Source organism: Ascaphus truei, chromosome 4, assembly GCF_040206685.1.
Source record: "Ascaphus truei isolate aAscTru1 chromosome 4, aAscTru1.hap1, whole genome shotgun sequence".
In the NCBI taxonomy this organism is placed as follows: domain Eukaryota; kingdom Metazoa; phylum Chordata; class Amphibia; order Anura; family Ascaphidae; genus Ascaphus; species Ascaphus truei.
This window is the reverse complement of record NC_134486.1, coordinates 36,001,436-36,023,602: the sequence shown is the minus strand read 5'-3', so window position 1 is coordinate 36,023,602 and position 22,167 is coordinate 36,001,436. Positions and strand designations below refer to the sequence as shown.

Genomic DNA, 22,167 nt, shown 5'->3' with positions numbered 1-22,167 from the left:
TACAAGAACCATTTTTTTACTTACAACACTTCACTGAATAAGTTTACGTAGGCGAGCACATTTCCCTCTGGAAGTGGGACTGCTTCTTTAATTTAACGAGCTCCGACTTTTACACGTAGAGCACATTAAAATGCTCAAATACTCACTTTATTTGAAGGAGAAGTGTCCGTCTCCCCCGTAACGGAACTTGTTTTTTGGACGGAGGCATAAAGCTGCAGAAGTCGGAGTTTGTCCCCGCAGAACTCCAGCAATCCTTCATCAACACTTTCAAGCTCTGGGGGGGAAATGAGAACATATGCACTTTATTTGGACAGATGCATCTGAGAGACCATTTTTCCACCTCGTCTCATGATCATTGAAGTGGTGTCTGCTGTGCTGGTGGTGGGCGGTCGCTCCCTGAAGGCTAAAATAGTGCCAGATGCATTGGTAATGTGCATGAAATTGTAATCCTGCCATTGAGAACATCACTCCTGCAATGGGTCTTCTCCAGAAAGAGCATGAAACATCTCCAGTCCTCAAGCCCCCCCCCCCCATCCCCAAGTTTTCAGGATATACCAGCTTCAGCACAGGTGGCTCAATCAGAGGCCCAGGTGAAGACTGAGACTTGGATTGAGTCACCTGTGCTGAAGCAGGGGTATCCTGAAAACGTGACCTGCTGGTTGGTGGCCCTTGAGGACTGAAGTTGCCCATCCCTGCACCAGACAGACATATGGGGATGAAAGGAATTTTTCAGGGAATATTCATCATCATTAACTTTTTGAAACACAAACATAACATTTATAGATAATAAAAATACTAAAATCAGTTTATAAAATAATTTTACAGCGTGTTGAAGAATTTATAAGCAACACCTCTACTGACATTTTTTACCCCACAAGTTTAATATATATGTAAAAAAATAAGATAACTTAAAAAATAAAACAGATACCAGCCACCCAGTAACCACATTTTAATCTATTGAAGCCTAACAGTCATTAGTATTTATATCTTTATTTATATAGCGCTATCTATGTACATAGCGATTCACACGTGACATAATAATATAACAAAATGGGAATAAGCGCTTCAGACATAAAAGTAACATTAGGAAAAGGAGTCCCTGCCCCGAAGAGCTTACAATCTAATTGGTAATTAGGAAGAACGTACGGAGACAGGAGGAGGGCGTTCTGGTAAGTGCGTCTTCGGGGGGGCCACGGTCGATGTATGAGGTGCATAGTGTCAGCCACGGAGCTACTCATATGCTTTGTGTGTTTTAAGATGTACAGTAGTGTCAGAGGACACAGACAGGAAAGGAGTTCATGAGAACTGAGAAGTGGAGACGGAAGGAGAGATGGAGATAATGAATGGAGTTAGAGGAATAATGAGGTAGAAAGAAACATGTAATTTGAAATGTAGTGCGGTCCGAACAAATATAAATAGCAGAGGAGGCGGGGCAGTGGTAGTAGTGACAGGTTAGTGTTGAGAGGTGAGTGAGGGCTGGGCAGTGAAAATTAAGTTAGGATAAGGATAAAGCGGAAGTTGTGAGAAATGCTATATATGAGTGGAGGTGCAAACTGGGGGGCGCGGCGGTTACAGAGGCCCCGTACACTTCAGCGCGAGGTAACTCACCTGAATTCAGCCGGCTTCGGCGACGTGGCGTCGGGCGACGCCGGATTAAAGGTAAGGGGGGGGGCACGACACGGGGGTAGAGCAGGCAGGGGGGTACAGCGCTGAAAGTTTACACACGCTCTGCTCTAGAGTGATAGAAACTCTCCTCCTTTCCAGCGCAGTACAAGTTCAGAATCCAGAATGCTTGTTCCACTCCCTGTTAAACTCCACACTGAATGCCACGTCAAAAAGAGCCTCTTTACATGTAGGCTGCTGCCCCTGCACTGGGTTGCTGACCCCTAGTCTGTCTCTAGTTATATAGGGCTAAGGGGTCACCTGACTCAATTTCTGCCCAGACACAGCTGAATTAGCACATGGGAGGTACAGAAGGCAAATGTTATTTATAATCAGACAGTTTGCATACCCAGGTGTTAGCAGATGATGAAAGTATTAGTTCAATTGAAAGGCAGGTAAATTGCTCCCTTATCCAACATCCTAGCACAACAGTGACCTCGGCGAGGATCACAAGGGCTGCACCATTTCTACAAATGTGGTCACTTTCTCTACGTCCTGAAACGTTCAAATCATCTGATTTACAGGAGCAGGAATACATTACACGGAATAGAGAGCCCGTTATGGAACGTACACCTTCAGGGCTGCCGTCCTAGTCATAACCAAGTACCTTCAGGACCACGTCATACACTTCATCTAACCGTGCAAATGAACACAACCGTATATTACATTTATTATTAAAAATCACTAGATGGAAATTGCAATTTAAGGTTAAAACTTTACTGAGCATGACCAAAATCAGATATTTTAATGTGACAGGTTAGAAATGGTAGCATTCAAATGAAATTTAAGATGTGAAAAAGGGTCTTCATTTTGTTTCTTAAATGTTTTTGTTTTTTTTCCAGAAACAAACCTTTTAATTGAAATAAATTACCTTGACTTCTAAGAGAATCCATTAACGTCTGGGTAATGCTGGTCAGAGAGGAGAGGGACACGCGGGGACTTGCAAGTATACTTTCCAAGGCCTGGGGGGGAAGATCGCAGGAAAGAAAAGCCTTATTTTCAGGCCCCCCCAAAAAGAGAATCTCTTTATACACAGGCTTGTGATTTGTATCCAGAAGTCTGATTAGAACCAGAATAATGGATGAGTTTAGTTAGCATAAGGTCACATCACATGCCATTATATGCAGATGGCAAATACAAGCCCACAGTGGATGTGACTTGATGGTAATTGACACAAGGCGGACGTGTCGCACTAAAGATTTGCATTCACGGAGAATATACCCAACAAGAATATTCCCCGAATCATTAAAGAAATACTTATGTTCTGGCCAGAAATTGATAGCGTTCAGAAACGAGTGTAAAACCTCCACAAATTACAGCCACATTTATAATTTCACAAAATAGTGTTGTAAAATAGTGTTGTAAAATATTGACCCATAAAAGCTTAATTTGAGCAATAGAGTGTATCATTCATATTTTGTACAGGCTACACGAACCCATAATATCTGTGCAGGAATATAATGTGTACGGACCGCCCCCTCTAGGAATCCCAGCACTGGCAACACACGTTTTTCCTAACCAAGTCCTCATATTGTTGGGGAGATGGATCCGTTACAGAATCTGACTCAGTTGTACATTGGATGGACGTCAATTAGAAGAAAGACATCCAGGTCCCCAAAGCTGTGCTTTGTGGGAGACCAAATGGAAGTCGCTCGCTAATCTCCATGAACAGAATGTTAAGGGGAGAACTTGGAGTAGGAAGCACTATTTGCCGGTCGTGTTCTCATTCCATACTGCTTCCCGCCAATAACAATACGCTGGTGGTTTCTGCTTGTACCAGTTGTCAAAGGAAAGCAACGAGAAATCTAAATCACAACTAGTGCGTCAAGACAATAACATTACCTGTTTCTTAGTCGCAGGATATTTAATATCTAGAAGAATTTCTTTTGCTTCTGACTCCAGGCGTTCTAAAACATAACCGGTTTTACAATAAGAACATGAACCTCATGTTAAAGTACTGTGCAAAAGAATAGAAGAGACAAACTAAATGTTCACAAAGTCAGCGAATTTAACTTAAAACTGGGATTGGATGCATGAATAAAGTCAGATAACTAAATGTAAAACTAACATCAGCCTATGGTATTTGCATAGACCTTTTGTCGGTACGCAGGATTACAATGCTTAGAAAAGTATCACACAGTTTCCCAAAACAGTGAAGGGGAAAACGTTTTCACAACATTGTCCATTCATGGCAGAGGAGGCGATAGATGGAAGGCCGTCCGTCCGGTAAGCAATTCAAGAGGTTGCACTGATGGTGGATAAACTACGAGTAGCCGAGCACGGAAGAGCTTCAAGTGGCTTGCCCAAAGTTGGACCTGGCTAATTATTTTACCAGTTGTCAATTCTTCTTAATGCTACAGTATAGCACAAAGCAGCAATACGGGTTTCACTCTTTTATAAAACTTTTTGTTATCACAGGATTGAAGCAGGGGGTCTTCGGAGCTGAACGATGTTAATTTTAGCTCCAGGGACCCCCTGCTTCCAGAGATAATTACCTCCGTAGGGGTTGCCGGTATCTCTGCAGTCAGACAAACTGTGTGCATAACACAACGGCAGTGTTTAAAGGTCCCGCCAACAGGAAGCTGTGACGTCATCCGGTACAGCTTCCTCCTGGCTCGTCTGACCGGGAAACTTAAGCTGAAGAGAGATACAGAGGCGACACGATTTATTCGAGCAGGGCTAGTTCCGCAAGCCGGGGGATGCCCCGGCTTGCTAGCCCCACTCCCTCGGCGTGCCGCGCGTCACCGATGCGCGGTCACGCTTCATCGGGTGCCTGCGCCCTCTGCGCGCATGCCCAGGGCTCCCCGAGGGAGCCCTGGTGTGCCGCGATCTATGGGACGGCGGTGGGGGGTTCCGGGGGGCCCGGCGGACCCGGAGAGGCGTGGGAGAAGCCCCGATCGGAGGGCCGCTCCTCCGAGGCTTCGGCGCGCGTTTGGGACACCCCGGCGCGCGCCCGGTTACTGTCGCGGCCGAGACCGGGCAAATGCTCGAATAAACTCGGCCGCGACAGTACCAGCACGCCCTACGGAAGTAAGTATCTCTGGCAGCAGGGGGTCCCTGGAGCGGAAATGAACGCGGTTCAGTTTCGGAGACCACCTGCTTCAATACGGCAATTAAAAAAATATATATGAAACCGTATTGCAGCTTTAAGAGCTTTGTAGTTTATTTATGAGGTGAAACAGTAGTGAAATTAAGACCGGGATAGATCTAAGCATGAGAAGATATGTGATGAGAGATGAGAGATACCGGCAAGTGGAATTGTGCCAGATATTCACTCACATTGACAAACTTGGCAAATATTAGACATTTGCGAACTATAAAAAAGTGGCAAAAATCCAATCCTTGGCACGCAAAAAAAAGAAACGATCTGGTATTACTGGATTTATCAACTATTTCAAACACAAAAAACGCACAAGCAGAATTTGTATATCCCAAATAAAGCCGAATTATTTTATGAACTGAAAAGTTATTACAAGTTAATAAAAATACCTTTACCATTTGGGCCTTTGAATTTGAGCAGCGTAGCGAGTTTCTTTACTAAATGCATGTCCTTTGCTCTTTCACACTTTTTATCACTAAAAGAAAAACAAAACGAAGAATTGCCACATATACAGTACAGACATATATAAAAACAGGTAATAACAGTATTTGGAGAATGCATCGAAGGTGTTCCCCTGACGAGATTTCCAGACACCTTTCACATTAAAAACGCGGTTATATTTTATATGTTTTTTTCAGTTTAATTGATCTCTTCCTGCCCTGTCCAAAGTGGGTTTTAATTATATATACTATTATTTTTATTATGTGTGTATATAAGCATATGCAACAGCTCGAGATTCTCAATCACACCGCTGAACATGTTTAAATATCTGTGCTACCAACGCTGAACACAAGGGGGTGTCCAATAAGGAACAAATGAAAATGCAGATTTAGATCCATGTTGCTATAATTAACTCCAAATGCAATGCATGTATATTGGTTCTCTAACTCAGGGATGCTCAACTCCAGTCCTCAAGCCTCCCCAACAGGTCAGGTTTTCAGGATATCCCTGCTTCAGCACAGGTGGCTCAATCAGTCCCTGCTTCATCAGTCTTCGACTGAGCCTCTGATCGAGCCACCTGTGCTGAAGCTGGGATATCCGGAAAACCTGACCTGTTGGGGGAGGGGGGGGGGGGCTTGAGGACTGGAGTTGCACACCCCTGCTCTAAATCAGACTAAGAATATTAAAAATCTCCCACCGGGGCTGGCAAACCCTGTCCCAGCTGTGGCGGGTGGTTTCTCCTCCTACCCTTTACAAAGGAACAGAAGAATAGCGTGTGCAGGCGGCACTGAGCCCGTGGGATCTCTGCATTCACTGCTGCTGCCGGCTGTTCAGCCTGAGAAATGGAACTGCACAGTTTTGCTCCCCGACAAACCGCTTTAAAACAAAAAGTCTGAGGACTAGTCAAGGACGAGGGTAAAATGATCTTATGGTGCAGATGTATTATAACCTGCGTCACCCTACACATTGCCAATATATTAGTGACCAACTTGAGAGATACACATGGATGTAGTTATAAGCAGCAAAAGGTGAAATCTTTGGGGGTTTTTTTTTAAACAAATCAGTATCATTAGAATAGTGATTCTCATCCCCCCACCCCCAACTCTTAATGCCTTTTTTTAAATGAGTTTTAATATACTGAGCATCCTTTGATTTCTATATAGCAGGTTTAAGCCCACCTCCCCAGCAGTGCAAGAGCTTTGCAACATTTTCCTGTTTGGGATCATTTGTTCCCAATGTTGCCAGCAGTTTGAGCTGCAGACTAACAATAGATAATGTTACCTTAGTAATATCAAGATACATAGTAGCTGCCGAGTTACACTGACTGAAGGATTGATTGAAACTGAAAGGCGGCCATTTCATTAGGCACACAAGCAGGATTTTGACAGATTTATACAGGAGCACCAAACAGTTGCCAGCTTGGGTAAGAATGTAGAATTATACATTGTCACAGGCTTTACATATAGAAAGAAAATGAAACATAATAGGGGGAAATCTGTATTACTGCGGGAACATGAAACTTTCATGATCCCTGAAGAGGATCCTGTCGTGGATTCTCATACTGATACATTGACCAGATCTTTATACTGACAATATGATAGGTGAAATTAAAAAAAAGCACACGGCATGACCATTAGGTTCAACGTTTTATTTTATGCTGCACTGAGAAATGCATCCTTCCCGACTCCAGAAAATACCAAGCGGGCCTCCAGCTGAGCAATAACCTGCCTTATGTTTTAACCGGTTAATACAGTATGTGACCCCCTGTCCCCCTTCCTGGTGTTGGGTACTAAAGTAAACTAGTAGTTAACAGTGTAAGTGTTAAGCGCCATCTAGTGGTGACACAGGAGTGCTGTGTCACAGAAGGTATAAAGGATAGGAGCAGAGGATTCTGGGGAGAGAGTTCCAGCATGGAAGAGAGAGGTGTCAGGAAGTAGAAGTAGGGAAGATGTTCCCCAAGGTCTTGTATAGATCAGGCCCCCCTATTATTCTGTTTCCGATAGGGTCAGTGCTCTTTCGGACACGATCCAATAGTATGGCCAAGAGAGAGAGAAGAACGTGTCCCAGTAACGGGAATGCAGACATGCTTCAGTGGGCCAAGCAGAATTGCCCCCAGGATGCCAGGGGCTCAGCCCTATCCGCGGTCCCGGCCCACAGTATCCAGTACCCGCTGAGGAAGTGGCAATTCCAAAGCAGGGATTGTAACGCCAGTAACGTTGCACAGAACAGGGCAGGATCTCAGCGTAGGCTCACAGTAACCAGGACAATACGAATACTAATAAGAAGGGTGGCCTGGTCCACCAGATGATCATCAGTAACGTACAAGTAAAATTCACCCCCCCATAATTGTTCCAAGTGGGCACTCCGGGAAGACCCATATTAAGAATGATTGCAGTATGGATGGAATGAAGTACAACAATGCAAATCTACCTGTACCTGTGACTGCAGTGGTAACATGGAACTATAAAAGCACCCGGCGTCCATCTTTTCCCAATCGCCCAGCTGACCACAGACAACCCCCCGAGACCAAGTAAATCAATGCGGTAATACACCACTACACCAATGTAACCTCCCTAAGGAGCCAGGCAGGGCGGATTACAAGTATATCCCGGTTACTTTTCATTTCTAAGGTGATAGTCAATCTATGCGTAAACATATGCATTTCAAATCTGGCATCACCGGCTTCGAAGGGAGGAGTCCGTGCCACACGGTCACTGTACATAACCTTTTACAAATCAGTATAACAACGGAAATCTTTGGCACTTCCCAAAAAGGCGTCTCATTGCAAGACACTGCGTCCAGATTATTTATATATTTATATATATATATATATATATATATATATATATATATATATGTGCCCCCTTGAGAAAGGTCCTATTCCAGGACCGAAACGTCAGATTGGGTGACTTATCTTGTCTATTCAGATGCCCAATACAGTTTTTCATGATTACTGAACCGATGTGAGGTTTGTTTGTTTGTTTGTTTATTTATTTATTATTTATATATATTTATGTATATTTATATAGAAGAAAAATGTCTTGCCGGGAGGCTACTTTTTAAAAGGTGCGGCTATCAAAAGGTATCTGTTGTTATACCGATTCAAAATGGCGGAGTGGAAGTCCGAGCCATACTTCAAAGACCAGCACCAAGGGAATATCAAGAAGAAATACTACCATCTAATAAGAAGTGTGGTAAAACTATATATAAATTAACATTTTACAATGATCAAAGATAGGATAGGAGTGCCGCGCTGCTCCTTTTCCTGGTTCTGAAAGGGCACCGCCAGTAGATGTGAAATGGTGTTTCATGGAAGTGAAGCCACATTGTCTCTTTCTATTAATGTATCCTCTGCGCAGCTAGAAAAGTCTGTAACGCGTTACAAGGTCATCAGGTTTTCAGGATATCCCTGCTTCAGCACAGGTGGCTCAATCAGTCCCTACTTCAGCACAAATGGCTCAGTCTTTAACTGAGCCTCTGATTGAGCCATCTGTGCTGAAGCAGGGATATCTTGAAAACTTGACATGCTGGGTGGGGCTTGAGCACTGGCGTTGAGCCCCCTGTACTGTAGCACAGCTCACGTGACCCTTACCTCAGCGCCAGATGGAAAGGCACGTTCACAGTCCTGACATTCCCAGAGACTGGGTCAATCAGGCAAATCTGGTAGGTCTGCGGCTGCCAACCCTGGCTGGTTACATTGTTTAAACCCATTATTTTATATCCAGGATACAACAGCCTGAAAGAAATCAACAAATCATTTTAAACCAATAGAAAAAGCGCAACATCCATTTGTAAGCAAGCAATTCCTAACGGTGCAGGTCCACATAGGGACACGATATAGGAGGTCGCAAGAAAAGACAGCTGTCGCACTGTCGCACTGTCGCACTGTCGCACTGTCGCACTGTCGCACTGTCGCACTGTCGCACTGTCACACTGTCACACTGTCACAGTCTCCTTACCTACAGTGTTTCCCCACATTAAATGCCCCTACTCGAGGTCCCTGCTGAGTGCTCCACACTTCCAGGATCCCTCTCCTAGGGGCGTAGATCACCAGAAACTGAGCCACCCGATTTGGTCCTTGGGTATTTCCAAAAGAAGAGAAATGGCCCCTCTCAGACTCCCGCTCATGCAGGTCCTCCACTACCTGCAGCCAGCCCAGCTGTGCGTCCCGGTAACCTTGAGGACAAGACAATGGAAGGAATTAGAATTTGGGTGACACACAAAAAAAAAAAAACAATCCATCACAAACAAACGTGAACGCCATTGAATTTCTTGCGTTAATTCGAAAAACTAAACGTCTGTAAGCAAAGATATAAAGGTACATCCTCTAACACCGTGCGGTTCTTTTTACTTTTTTTGGTTAAGGAACGCTATAATTATATTGTGACATTCTGAAGATCCCCAACCCTCTCTAATAGCGCGCCTGAGATCAGATGCATTGTATGGAACCCCAACCCTCTCTAATAGCGCGTCTGAGATCAGATGCATTGTAAGGAACCCCAACCCTCTCTAATAGCGCGTCTGAGATCAGATGCATTGTAAGGAACCCCAACCCTCTCTAATAGCGCGTCTGAGATCAGATGCATTGTAAGGAACCCCAACCCTCTCTAATAGCGCGTCTGAGATCAGATGCGCTGTAAGGAACCCCAACTCTCTCTAATAGCACGTCTGAGATCAGATGCATTGTATGTATTATTATTTATATCAATGACTATAATACCAGAGTTCTAAACCCAGTTGTGGGTTTAGATGTTGTGTACGATGAGTATATGTGCAGAATTAAATTTGTTTAGACTATAAATACCACGCATATATATAAGTTTTAAGTTTTTTAATTTTTATTATCCATTTCATCACTACATTTAATCATGACACATTGTGTAGTATATTTTTATGGGGGATTGTATACAATCTAATATGTGCAATTACTCCTTATAACAATGAGTTATAAAGGCCTTGTAGACCCTTGCCCACCCTTCTCTTGATCAGTACCTGATATGTGTTTAATAGTACCCTATTTATTTGTTAACTCACAGGGTATAGGCTGATAGTGATCATTGACACACTTCAGCGTTCTAATTGCATCTACGCTAGGCTCACGCATGTGCAATGTGCATTGGCAGAGGCACTGTATAATTACAGTGTCACTACACATGCGGAATAACATCTGACACTAAATAAGAAAAAATATTTCTAAGTGCCTATGCATGCGCGATATGGACAGATAACATCGACATTATTTTCTAAGTCCTAACGCATGCGCAATACGCACGGACTCCAATAGCAATGAGTTATAAAATTTCTAATTCCGTGCGCATGCGCAATGCGCCTGGATGTTTGCAGCAACAAATCCTTAAGTCCTCACGCATGCGCGGTTGAATGGGCAACTGAGGATCAGTGTCTAAGTTCCAGCGCATGCTCATTGTGTTTGAATGCACATATCACAAAATCTCTAAGTGTCCACGCGTGCGCAATGGGGGTAGGTAATGTTGGCAATAGTTTCTAACTCCTCACACATGCGCAACGCAATTGGATACTCATAGTAACAAATTTCTGAGTCCGTACGCATGCGCAGGTGAATGGGCAATGGGCATTAGCTTTTAAGTTTCAGCGCATGCCCATTACGTTGACTTGGACATGGGAACGATTTTCTAAGTGTCCACGCATGCGCAATACGTTCGGGCTGCATTGGCTGGTTTCTTTAAGTCCACGCGAATGCGCAGTGCACTTTCTATACGCCGATAACGCCACCCAGCCCTAGAAGCCACAATAACGATCGGTTCACTACACTAAAATGACATCTTGATGGCTGAATGTGCAGCCACTTTTCTGTAGCGTTTGTGTAGTTTAATGTGGTAAGTTTGGGCACTGGCACACTGCACATGCGCAACAGCTGCGAATCATTAATTTCACAATCAAGGTACTGCTTGGGTATAAAAGGGCTCAGTCCTCCTTCCCCCAGTAAATTTGTCCCTGAAGAAGCTCCTTTGCTGGAGGGAAACGCGCGTTGGACGCGCAATGTTGTCAGTCTCCTACTTGGAGCTGTTTTAATGTAGTGCTCTGTAGTCTCCTGGTTCTATCTATGTAGACCCCACTAGTTGGGTATTTTTACCAACAGTCAGTGAGCTTGCCTTCCTGCTTTACATGACATATGTTTACTTGGAGTTTTTTGCTGGGTGACTCACTGTTATTAATGCTGTGAGTGCCAGCTTCACTATGTTGTGAATCATTTTCCACCATTATCACATGTATTAGCAGCACTACCTAAGCATGTGGATGGTTATACAGTATACCATTAATTATCACTCTAAGTGCTCAGTGGTTCATATATTCAAGCAGGACTGCTGGACTTTCAACTATGTAATTGCTTACTGAGCAGGTTATATTTTTACATACTTACCTCTTGGTCTCATAGGTGCTCCAGAGGGGTTTATACTCTGACTTATAGCATCCTCTGTCTTCCAATCCCAACAACATTCAGTTGTTAAATTAGGATTATATAATCATACATTCACTGACACGGATGCTTGGTATTGTCAATTTAATTTATTTTTAATTCACATTACACGACGTTTTGGTAATATATGTTTTAAGTAAATCTATTAAAAGTTAAATTTTATACAGTGTAGGAGTGCAGTTTAGTGAATTCTTTTAGGGGGCACATCCATTTTGTGTTCCCCTTCCCCCCCCTTTTCTGATGCATTGTAAGGAACCCCAACCCTCTCTGATAGCGTGTCTGTGATCAGATGCATTGTAAGGAACTCCAACCCTCTCTAATAGCGCGTCTGTGATCATATGCATTGTAAGGAACCCCAACCCTCTCTAATAGCGCGTCTGTGATCAGATGCGTTGTAAATTCTTCTGTATTTGTTACAATTTTCAAATGATCTGAAAATTGCAGGGAACCCTTTTTGGGGATGCCCGCAGGACTCAACAGTACCTAGGAACGCCTGTTGAAAAACACAGCTGTAACTACTATAAATGTATGGTCTGTGGTCACCAAGTTCAGTTATGGTTAATATTTGGGCACAGTAAGCTACAGGGCTATATTTAATACAGGGTGCCAAGCAATAAGGCCCCTTGTGACATATTTAGCACCTCTCAGTCAATATTTCCTATAATGTCCAAACTTAACACTCCTGTCATTCACAATATGTGCACATTCCTCATCACGAATTATGTGCCCAACATTGATGGAGTGAAGGCAGACATAGCAATGGCAGTGGTGTTACAGCACTTAGATAGCAGGACACCTTCATGTTTACGTGTGGATGTGCTCAGCCAGGACGCCAATGTAGGAGAGGCAGGAGACATCTCTCGGAGGATTATACCAGGCTGGCTGAACTACAATATTTCAACATCCGAATACGCGCTCAGACTTTACATTTAAACACCTTTGGAGGACAGTCCCATAGATAACTTACCATTGTTCCAAACGGAGCATCTCTCAACAAATTCAGCACATCTGGCACTTAAATGAATACAATTACCTTTCCACATTCTAACTGAAAGTCCCCTTCCCACGTCCAACAAAATGACTCTGCCAAAGTCATCGGTCACTGCTGCCAAGGTGTTGCAGGGGGACAGACAGATGCTTTCGCCGTGACGCCGTGAATCTGGAAGCCCAAACCTGATATTAAAGAAAAACAAACATCCGTGTATATTACAACGTCCACTTTATTCACCTGGACAGGACCAGAAAGTGAATCAAAATGCACTTATTTTATATACTTGAATAAAAAGGCTGCGGCTTTGAATTCTTATCATTCATAGAAGGAGAGCAGTGGACATTTAAATTGCCATAAATACCCCTGTGTGGGGGCAAAGCAGATATATGCGTTTCCATGTAAAGCACGTTAAAAATAAAAAATAAAAGACCATTAAACAACGAAATAACCAATGTTAAAAAATAGTTGTTTACAAGGATGAAGAATGATGAAAATTGACCACACCATCCACTAAAAAGGAACACAAAAACAAATAAAAGTGCTTTACCATTCCCAGTTTGCTGTCGGATTTGTATGTGTCCCATAAAATAAATGGATCAGGCTTTCCCAAGATTAATTTCTAATAATGCCAATCAAAACCGAGTGGGCACAGCGTGGTACAATGACACGGGTCTCATCAATAAACACCAATAGTATGGTCACCTCTGCAGTGTGTGGCAACTCGTTCTAGTTTGGAAGAGGGATGATTGTACAACACTTTGCTTCCATCAGTTTAAATATTTTGCTCTTCGAGATCTTCCTAATAACAAGTGTAGTTACCATTCTCTGGCATCTATAGGGTGCTTGGTGCTGTACCGTTCATTTCCTACACATAAGTCCAAAAAGTAAGACGTAGAACAACATACTATCAGAAAGACAACGTAGATTGTAAGCTCCCTCGGGAAGGGATTTCCTTTCATAAGCTCTGATTTTAGGTTTGTTGCACTTATTGTATTCTAATTCTGTTGTGTTGTCTGTTGTAAAGAGCTGCTTACATTATTGGTGCTATATAAACACAAATATTCATCAATACAAGACCATGGCAAGAAACCAGAAAGTAACGGTAACCAGGGAGACAACACTGATTATTCGATAAATGGCAAGAAACAGATACCCATGTCCTACTGAATATATTTAGAAAAATACCTGAAGGGTGATCTAAACGTTTTCTGGAGCAAGTAAATGGGTTATTCACCTTGCAACCCTCTAATAACCCCTAAAATTGCCATAGGGAGCAGCGACGCACTGTAGGGCAAGACACGGCTTGCCTTTCTAGCAGCAAATTTGGATTAATTGTATTTGAAAAGTAGATTTACCGAACGGCTAGAGGAGTAGCGGGTTCAACCTTGGGTTTCTGCTTCTGGGAAGGTTCTTCTTCATGTTTATTCCTCCAGCCAAGCCAGCCGCTAAAAGAGATAAAGAAAACCGTCCATCATTCAGCGAGACGTACGAGATCGGCTTAAAGAAGCCGCTTAAAAATGGCCATTTACAGTACCTGGCCGCATTGAAAATGGCAGAAGTGAGTTTGCTGGCGACTGCTAAGGCAACGTGAGATATTAATGGTTGGGTGCTGCCCTGTAAAAAACAAAAAAAACATTGTTCTACAATGCAGAAGAAAAACCAAGATCACACGTATCTAACTTTAAATAGCCTGATTTCAGCTGCAAGAATATCACATCTAAAATGTTATCTGCGACGTAAAGTGCAGCCGCTTCTACTGAGGGAAAGTCCCCAAAGCTGTACGCCAAGGTCAAAGTAATGCCAATGTCTAGTGCGCTTCTTCCATGCAGGTGTTGCTCAGAGGTCGGTGTAGCCTTGGGATTTAAACTCGGAGATGGCAGATTGCATTGCTTTCTAGAACTTGATACAAAGCACAGAACGGTGGGAGGGTGAAGCCCTGAAACCACCCAACTCTTTCTAAAATAAGATCCGTCTTACTTTTCTTGGAAAGAAACAGCGACACTTAAAGTTGCGAAACCCAGGCTTTTCTTCAGGGAGTGCGCATCTTTTTAAATGGCAGATCTGTACAGTCTTCCCCCAATGATCATACGCCCCCATCTTCAATGTCTTATTTAAGAAGCATTCCAGTTTGCAAGGCAACGTTTATAGCAAACATCACAAGAGTGAAACAATACTAAAGTAAGTTTATATGGACGCAGGTTACAACATCACTATTCCGCCGATAAAGGCAAAGCTTGGTGGGTAAGCGCCAAGGCATCAATACAAACCTCCAGGGCAAAAAAGAATCCGGCGAATGGATTGGAGCCCACGGTAATATACTGGGACATGGTCGGAGGACTGCTCTTTATGGCTGCGTTAAAGCCTCCCAAAACGGAGGCCGTCTTCATCTGATCAAACGGAGACAAAGCCATGACACCTAGCAGAGGACAAGCGCGTAAAGAATGACTCCAGATGTTGTTCGAAAACAATAAACTAAATATGTCCATATACTACACAGTTGTTAGGCCAACTTGCTGACCTTCATATTAACCCTTAAAAGTCCATTAGTAAACTTGAGCAAGTAGATTGCCGCTTGTTAGCTGCGCTGAAGGAGCGGCTCAGTGAATAAAGACACTAAGAACCGTGAACCTGCCTGGTTCAAATCCCGGTATCAGCTGCTTATGACCTTGGGCAAGTCACTTTATCGCTCTGTGCCTCGGGCACCAAAAACAGATTGTAAGCTCATCTGGGCAGGGACTGTGTCTGTAGCAATCCTACGTATGTGCTGCGGGCCGCGCACTATAGCGTCATTGTGAAGCGCTTTTGAGTCCCATTGGGAGAAAAGTGCTATATTAAATAAAGTTGAAAATGATTAGGTCAGATTATAATGTGATGTGCAGGCGTGTGCATTCAATGTGTAAGGTCCGCATATGCCAAACTCCACCAATGAATGGAGTATAGGAACAAGTATTCCAATTCTTACTCTAACGCATTAATTCAGCACTACCATTTACCCATAATGCAGCGGGAGTTAAACAACTCCCACCTTTCATTTTCCCATTCACCATGAGTGAGAGCGATTCCTGTACAAACAGTAGGTTTTCTGACAACATCAAGAAGCAAAACACAGAGAATCAGCCATTCACTGACGCAATATTATCAGCATTAAATGCCATTACCAACTTTAAGCTGACATACGAATTATTATTTCATTTGCTTTTTGTTGCAATGTTTACATTCAATGTTTGAAACAAAATACAAAATGCCGTCAGATCACATTTCACATATATACTAAAGTGCATGGATTTGAAACGGCAAACCTCATTACTCACCAACGCTGGCATGGTCAACAATAGTGTCAACATCCTGCAGGCCCCACTTCTTGTACGCCAACGGTGGTGGCTGGACGTTCTCATTGCCCGATGCAGCAGCTATCAGTGTTACAATGCAAGTAAAACCACCAGGGAAATATACATTTACTATCATCATCAACGTGTTGATCTATTTTTCTCTTGTGAACAAAGATATGCTGTTATTTGCAAATCACAGTGATTTAAGAAATGGGAGGTTCCACGTTTAGATACAGAGGAACTTGATTGAGTTAAACTTGTGGTAACGTTCCATGTAGCATTGGGGAGGGGAGAGAATACGAGGGACGTGCATTAGGAGGTCCCATTAGGTGTTGGATGGTCAATGTTTCCCATCAGATTTCATGGCTGCTAGGAAAAGCTAAGAAGAATTAGAAACCCAGGGATTGTCTGTAGAAGTCCTGGAGACAAGGCACAAACTGTGTTTAATTTAGTAACCACTCATTTATTTAAGGTTACATGATAGCAATGTCCATCCACAAGAGAACCCATAGTACCATTTTTATAAGGTGACATCACATGATATCATTGTAATATATATTATAGCATTTTTATTGTGAGACTAGTGATGCACCTTTCTGTAAAATAAATAGGGGGATATGTATCAAAAATATCAATCTGATATCTGGTAGATAATTACTTTTACACCAGGGAAACTACTTCTCATTCCATCTGTGCAACTAGGACCATTTGGGGGGTAACATTTAGGTTTAGGATCGCCTCCTCCTTTCCTTCGTTCCACCCCAGATACATCCCGCACCTCTGTCCTTAGTCTGTCTAAAGCTGGGAATAACGGAGTAAAACGTCTGAACTGAAAATCCCAGTTTACACTATAACCAGAGACTTACAACTAAACAACGCTGCCCAAACAGTGACCAGTCTGTGTATTAATCACAGCGCAGAACAATGTGCCCAACAAGAAAACATTACACATGGATAAGAAAGATAATGAACCTTTTATTAAAATTTAAAAAAAAAAATTCAATCTTCCCATCACATTTCTGGCAGAAACGAATAATTATGAACCAAGGTTTGCATGATATAAACATATTTATAGCAATCCTACAGTGTTTGGTCAATTGAAAGCATAGAATTAAAATAGAGAAGTTTACGGTTCAAAATATATTATGGATTCAATTGAAGTCCAAACTTAATATCCCCATGGTTTATATAGTGATATTAAACTGGATTCTAAACAGATAAGGACAGGTCATAATAGATGCTGCTTATGGGTTGTTTGCTAAGCTTTTTACCAACTCCACCACATTGAACACGAACCAAAAAAAGTGAAGATTATCCACCCCCTCCTCCCAGTGCAAAATGCTTATTTCTCACATATTAAACTGCTTACCAACGTGCCAAAGAAAGCATGTGCAAAATGCCAGACCTATTTCATACCGACACGCTTCATCATACAGTAAATCCCAGCACCAGTCTGTAAGTCACGATCTGATAACGAGGGTACCTACCTCTCGCTACCTGATTGCGACAAGCCCTGAGGGACTGGAAAAGGCTGAAGCCGTCAATGGTCACCACTGCGGATGGGTACAAGATGCTCACTTCTTCATGCTGTATAACGCACGTGAAATGAGACACGAAAAAACCCGTCACCTTTTTGCTTCAAACGTTTATGTTGTACTCAGCACGCAGAATGACAGGCCGGAAACAGAGCGTTACAAACGCAGACGTTACAGCGAAGATGCACACACTACCCAGTGATGAGGCGGTGACCCAGCCTCACTTATTACTGCATTTAAAAAATGCACACAAGGTCATGCAACTAGGGAATGAATATAGGGTATGTTATGTACCGTTTGATGCCATTTCCTTTAGGATATAAGAAGAATGAGTCATATGAGTTATTAACCTTCTCTAAGAAATGAATGATTTGAGGTCCCTGATACTTTTCTTTCTACGGTAACAGGCTTGCTTTCTCATGGATTCCTCCACACATCTGCTCCACTCTTATAATGAACCGACGATGCACTTCTGTAACCCAGGCTGTGCTGAAATGCTGTGTAATGCGGCAGGCGTAAGCTTATAGGGGGTCCACGTTAAACTGGATTTGAAGCAAAAAGGTGGCACACGGCTTGCTCATTTGCGTGTAATTTCCCAGAATCCCTTGTTGCAGAGGAAGCATTGTATGCTTGGAGATAATGGTGAAAAGCAGGGTCTGAGACATGTGACTGTGCTCACAAGTGATTTTTATTTAATGAATAAGGCTGCGTCCCCGCTAGCGCTGAGCTCGCCTTATTCATTAAATAAAAATCACTTGTGAGCTCACCGGCGCTCAGGTAAATAAATTTTTTATACTTACCAGCACGCTCAGCTTCCCCTGCAGCATCCCCCCGTGCCCTCCACCCCTCCCCCCGCGAGCGCTTGCAAAAATGTAAAGTCTACCCGGTGCTCATGCTTGGAGAGCTCTCCAAGCATGAGCGCGCTCAGCGCCCGCGGGGACAAAGCCTAAGAAAGATGTGTTATGACAGTGTGTGACCAGCAGGACTCAATGATAACTACAGTACAGTTTTTCTCAGGCATTCTGTCCTATAACTCCTGTATAATGTTTGCTTCATATATATTGGCTTTACTAGTTCATTTTCACAGGACTTTTAAGTAGAAATGGCCGTGAAATAGAAGGGTTTATTCACAGTCATCCAATATGTGTGCCCGATAATCCCGCTGGGGAGAATGAGCATGCTACAGCCAGCACAGATTGCAAATAGGTTTCGGATATGATTTTATGACACTTATCAATTCTAAACATGCTTCATACTGAATTTCCTCCCATCATATGCCTTTAAATGTGCAGTTTCTCCCCAAAAGTGATGATTACATCCCCTAAAAGCAGATGACATGTTTATTAAGGAGAAGGAGTGGCTCAGTGAGTAAAGACAGTGACTCTGATAACAATGACACTGAGATTGTTGCAGGGGAGCTTGGTTCAATTCCTGGAGTCATCTCCTTGTGACCTTGGGTAAGTCACTTTATCTCCCTGTGCCTCAGGCACCAACAACATAGATTGTAAATGTATCTGGCAGGGACCGTCTCTAACATTCCTATGTTCTGCGTACCCCTATACTGTAATTGTGAAGCGCTTTGAGTCCCATTAGGAGAAAATAAGAATAACAACTTTATTTCATATATTATTTGCATTACTCATTGTTTTATTTGATTCTTATTTTAATTGCGAACGCCAAATGTAATGCCCCAGACTTTGCAAGAGCGGAGCTGCTGTTCACGGACCCTTCGGATGAGCTGCCCCCACGCAGGGTTCTAGGGAGGACGGCTGGGATTTGAAGTGGTAGTGTCAGTGGAAGGGGGAGTTAGACAGAGGACTCCGATAGAGGTACAAATTGACATGAATGGAACATAAGTTGTTTAAATTGCCAAGTTATGCCAAGTGTCCCTCCTGCCTCTGCTTGGGAATTATGGTGAAGGTGTCCTGCCTGTTATCTGGAGGATTGTAATAGATTTGTAAGACCGTGATGGGGGGACCCTACATAAACACCCCCAGAGTGTACACACATCATCTACTGTTTATTCTAACCTGCTCCACCAGCCTGGACCATATGGAGCAGTTTTCTATGCAAACGTCAAAAGACCTGTCTAAGAAACCGGCTTATCCAGAGCCTCCAGAACAAGGCTCTTCAAAATGTCCAGTCGTGTCACACATTGAGCAGCCATATGAACATGTTCAGGAATAAAACTAATCGAAAAGTCGATGAGCAGGGAAAAAACTAGAAAGGTGAAAACAGATACCATACTGCACAGTAAGGAGACGAATATATCTATAAATAAAAAAAAGAAATGCATAGGAACTGCATCCCCATAACGGCCCCCGCCCCAAAAAATAGGCGATTTATAATTACTGTACATACATTTGATTTTGGATGTTACCTGTTCTGTGACACCAGGGTGCCTGGGAATATCATAGGTCCTGCATTTCAGTTGAAGTACAGGGTCTTCATTTAAAAGCTGAGAAAGCAGCAACACCCCACTCTAGAAAAAACAAAATGTGATGCAAATATCAATATATTTATGTACAAGTGTTGCCGTTCAATTAACCTGAACAGGAACGCTCATGCAAACACGGAGATTGGTCTGATATTCTTTAGGGATACTATTATCTTCTAAATTAGAGGTTCTCAAACTATTCATCGTGGCAGATCATTTAATGTGTGGAGAAACACCATACTTACTAAGAACCTTCTTCATCTATATATTAAACCTCACGCACCTAGTAATCAAAAGAAACTGTGATCAAATGTAAGGAACTATGTCCATGTGAAGGTGCTACTCCGATGCTGCAAACAACTATAACTCCAAGCTGAAGGGGCTTATCAGGAGAAGCGGATGTTTTCTGACAAAATTCCCCATTGACTTTAATAGGGCATTTTGGAAGAAAATCGCACCGCAGTAGTACTACAAAGACGTTAGCCGGTTAACATCCTTCCTTTTCATGTGTGATCATCAGTAATGGATGTGACGTGTGGCTCATCAGTAATACCACACAACACGGGCTGATGGCAATTACAGGAGCTACCGGCAACAATCTATAAATCTATATAAAATCGCTACACTTACTAAATTCTTAACAATAATGGAAAACAGTGGCTAGCAACTAGTGCTCGATAGTAACTAATTGTTTAGGTTTCAGTCACAGATAATATTCCTATATGCACTGTTTTTAAGTAAAACCGTTGCCTGCTTTATTCAATGTAACATCGCCGGAAGAAGAGATCAGTGTATCTCGAAAGCTCGCACAAATAAAAGCATCTCGTTAGCCACAGAACTGTATCGTCTATTCATTTTTGATTATTAAAGCTCGGCTAACACGGTACTGATACTTCTGCATCTATATACATACACACACACACACACTAAAGTGTAATCAGGATTAGTCATGTCAGGCTGAACTATTAACCCATTGGCGACCCATCGAACAACCAAAAAAAGTGTGTGTATATGTGTGTCCCAAGCACATGCGTTCTAAAACTTCTTTGTGTTTTGTCACCGAAATTGTTTTTTTTTGGTTTTGCTGTTTTTGATTGAATGAAAGGCTGTTGAGAGTATAATTACAATTTCAGTGACACAACAGAAAGAAGTTTCACTTAAAACGGTGTGGTCGCCACACACACCCTTTTTTTTTATTATTTAAACACTGCTATGATTTCATATACAGTACAGCTCTAATATTGCCAATTAATTTCATACGGTAGCAGTTTAACTTACCATTCACTCGTCACTGTGTCTCATCATTAGATTACAGTGCATCCTCTTTAGAACTCTTGAATATTGACAAGTAGTGCTGTGTTGTATCTAGATGTGCATTAATATGTCCATCAGTGGTGCGTTTATCACGTAGAGAGGGGGGGCGGGGAGATAAGCTGCACAGCCTAGCTTGTATACACCATTACGTACAATAAGTGGAGCTAAAACGTCACGTATCTAAATGCAAAACATGTAGATGACATGTACATAAATTATCTTTGGACCAAAGGATGAAAATATCCTACAACTCACCTCTGTATAAAAGCGCACGTATCCAGACGTAAACCCCACAACAATGCAAGTCCAGTCTGGCCGCCCAGTAGAGCTCCTATCAAATGGGATAAAAAAATACTTGATTTGACAGAAGCAGACAGGCAGACAGGCAGACACACGCCTGTCAGTGCTCTCATACTTGATTGGCTGGAGGTGCTTTAGAAGACTGCTTAGGATTGGTTCTTGGGAACGGCTTGGTTTGTGTTGGTTTACCTTTCCTTGTGAAGGTGGGTGAAAAGTGGACATGGACAAATTTTATCAACCTTCAAATTCGCAGTGAGAATGGCGTTCTTCCGCATTTTCAAATAGTCTCAAATTTGTTAGAGTAAAAAAAAAAACACGCCACTAGCCTTTAAAAAACAAAAAAATAATACAAATTTGCAGATTTGAAAATTCGTAAATTTAAAGAAAATAATAAAAAAACACCTTTCTTTTTAACATTTGCCAAGGAACCGAAAAATAACAAACAATTGGCAATGTATTTTTCAAAAACAATGCAATATTTGAATAATCAAATTTTTATGAAGATTCCAAAATAAGCCTGCGAAATCGCTTCGCCAAATCTGCCCACCTCCAGTGAGAGGTTGTCAGTCACATTGGCAGCGGAGAGAGGATCGGCGAGAAA

General features: G+C 42.5%; 1 protein-coding gene across 2 annotated transcripts in view; it reads right to left on the bottom strand.

Moving 5' to 3' along the window:
• The window catches only part of RAB3GAP2 (RAB3 GTPase activating non-catalytic protein subunit 2), a 91,313-nt gene that overhangs the window by 36,730 nt on the left and 32,416 nt on the right, over positions 1 to 22,167 (bottom strand). For both annotated transcript variants that reach the window (XM_075595576.1, XM_075595577.1), the window contains 14 exons: positions 21,522 to 21,597; positions 19,896 to 19,997; positions 17,468 to 17,567; positions 15,963 to 16,061; positions 14,919 to 15,067; positions 14,186 to 14,265; positions 14,007 to 14,096; positions 12,694 to 12,833; positions 9,163 to 9,379; positions 8,796 to 8,939; positions 5,158 to 5,237; positions 3,505 to 3,569; positions 2,534 to 2,624; positions 147 to 274 (listed from right to left, as the gene is read on the bottom strand). In XM_075595576.1, coding sequence (XP_075451691.1) covers positions 147 to 274; positions 2,534 to 2,624; positions 3,505 to 3,569; positions 5,158 to 5,237; positions 8,796 to 8,939; positions 9,163 to 9,379; positions 12,694 to 12,833; positions 14,007 to 14,096; positions 14,186 to 14,265; positions 14,919 to 15,067; positions 15,963 to 16,061; positions 17,468 to 17,567; positions 19,896 to 19,997; positions 21,522 to 21,597 — 1,561 coding nt within the window. The remainder of the gene's footprint in view (positions 1 to 146; positions 275 to 2,533; positions 2,625 to 3,504; positions 3,570 to 5,157; positions 5,238 to 8,795; positions 8,940 to 9,162; positions 9,380 to 12,693; positions 12,834 to 14,006; positions 14,097 to 14,185; positions 14,266 to 14,918; positions 15,068 to 15,962; positions 16,062 to 17,467; positions 17,568 to 19,895; positions 19,998 to 21,521; positions 21,598 to 22,167) is intronic.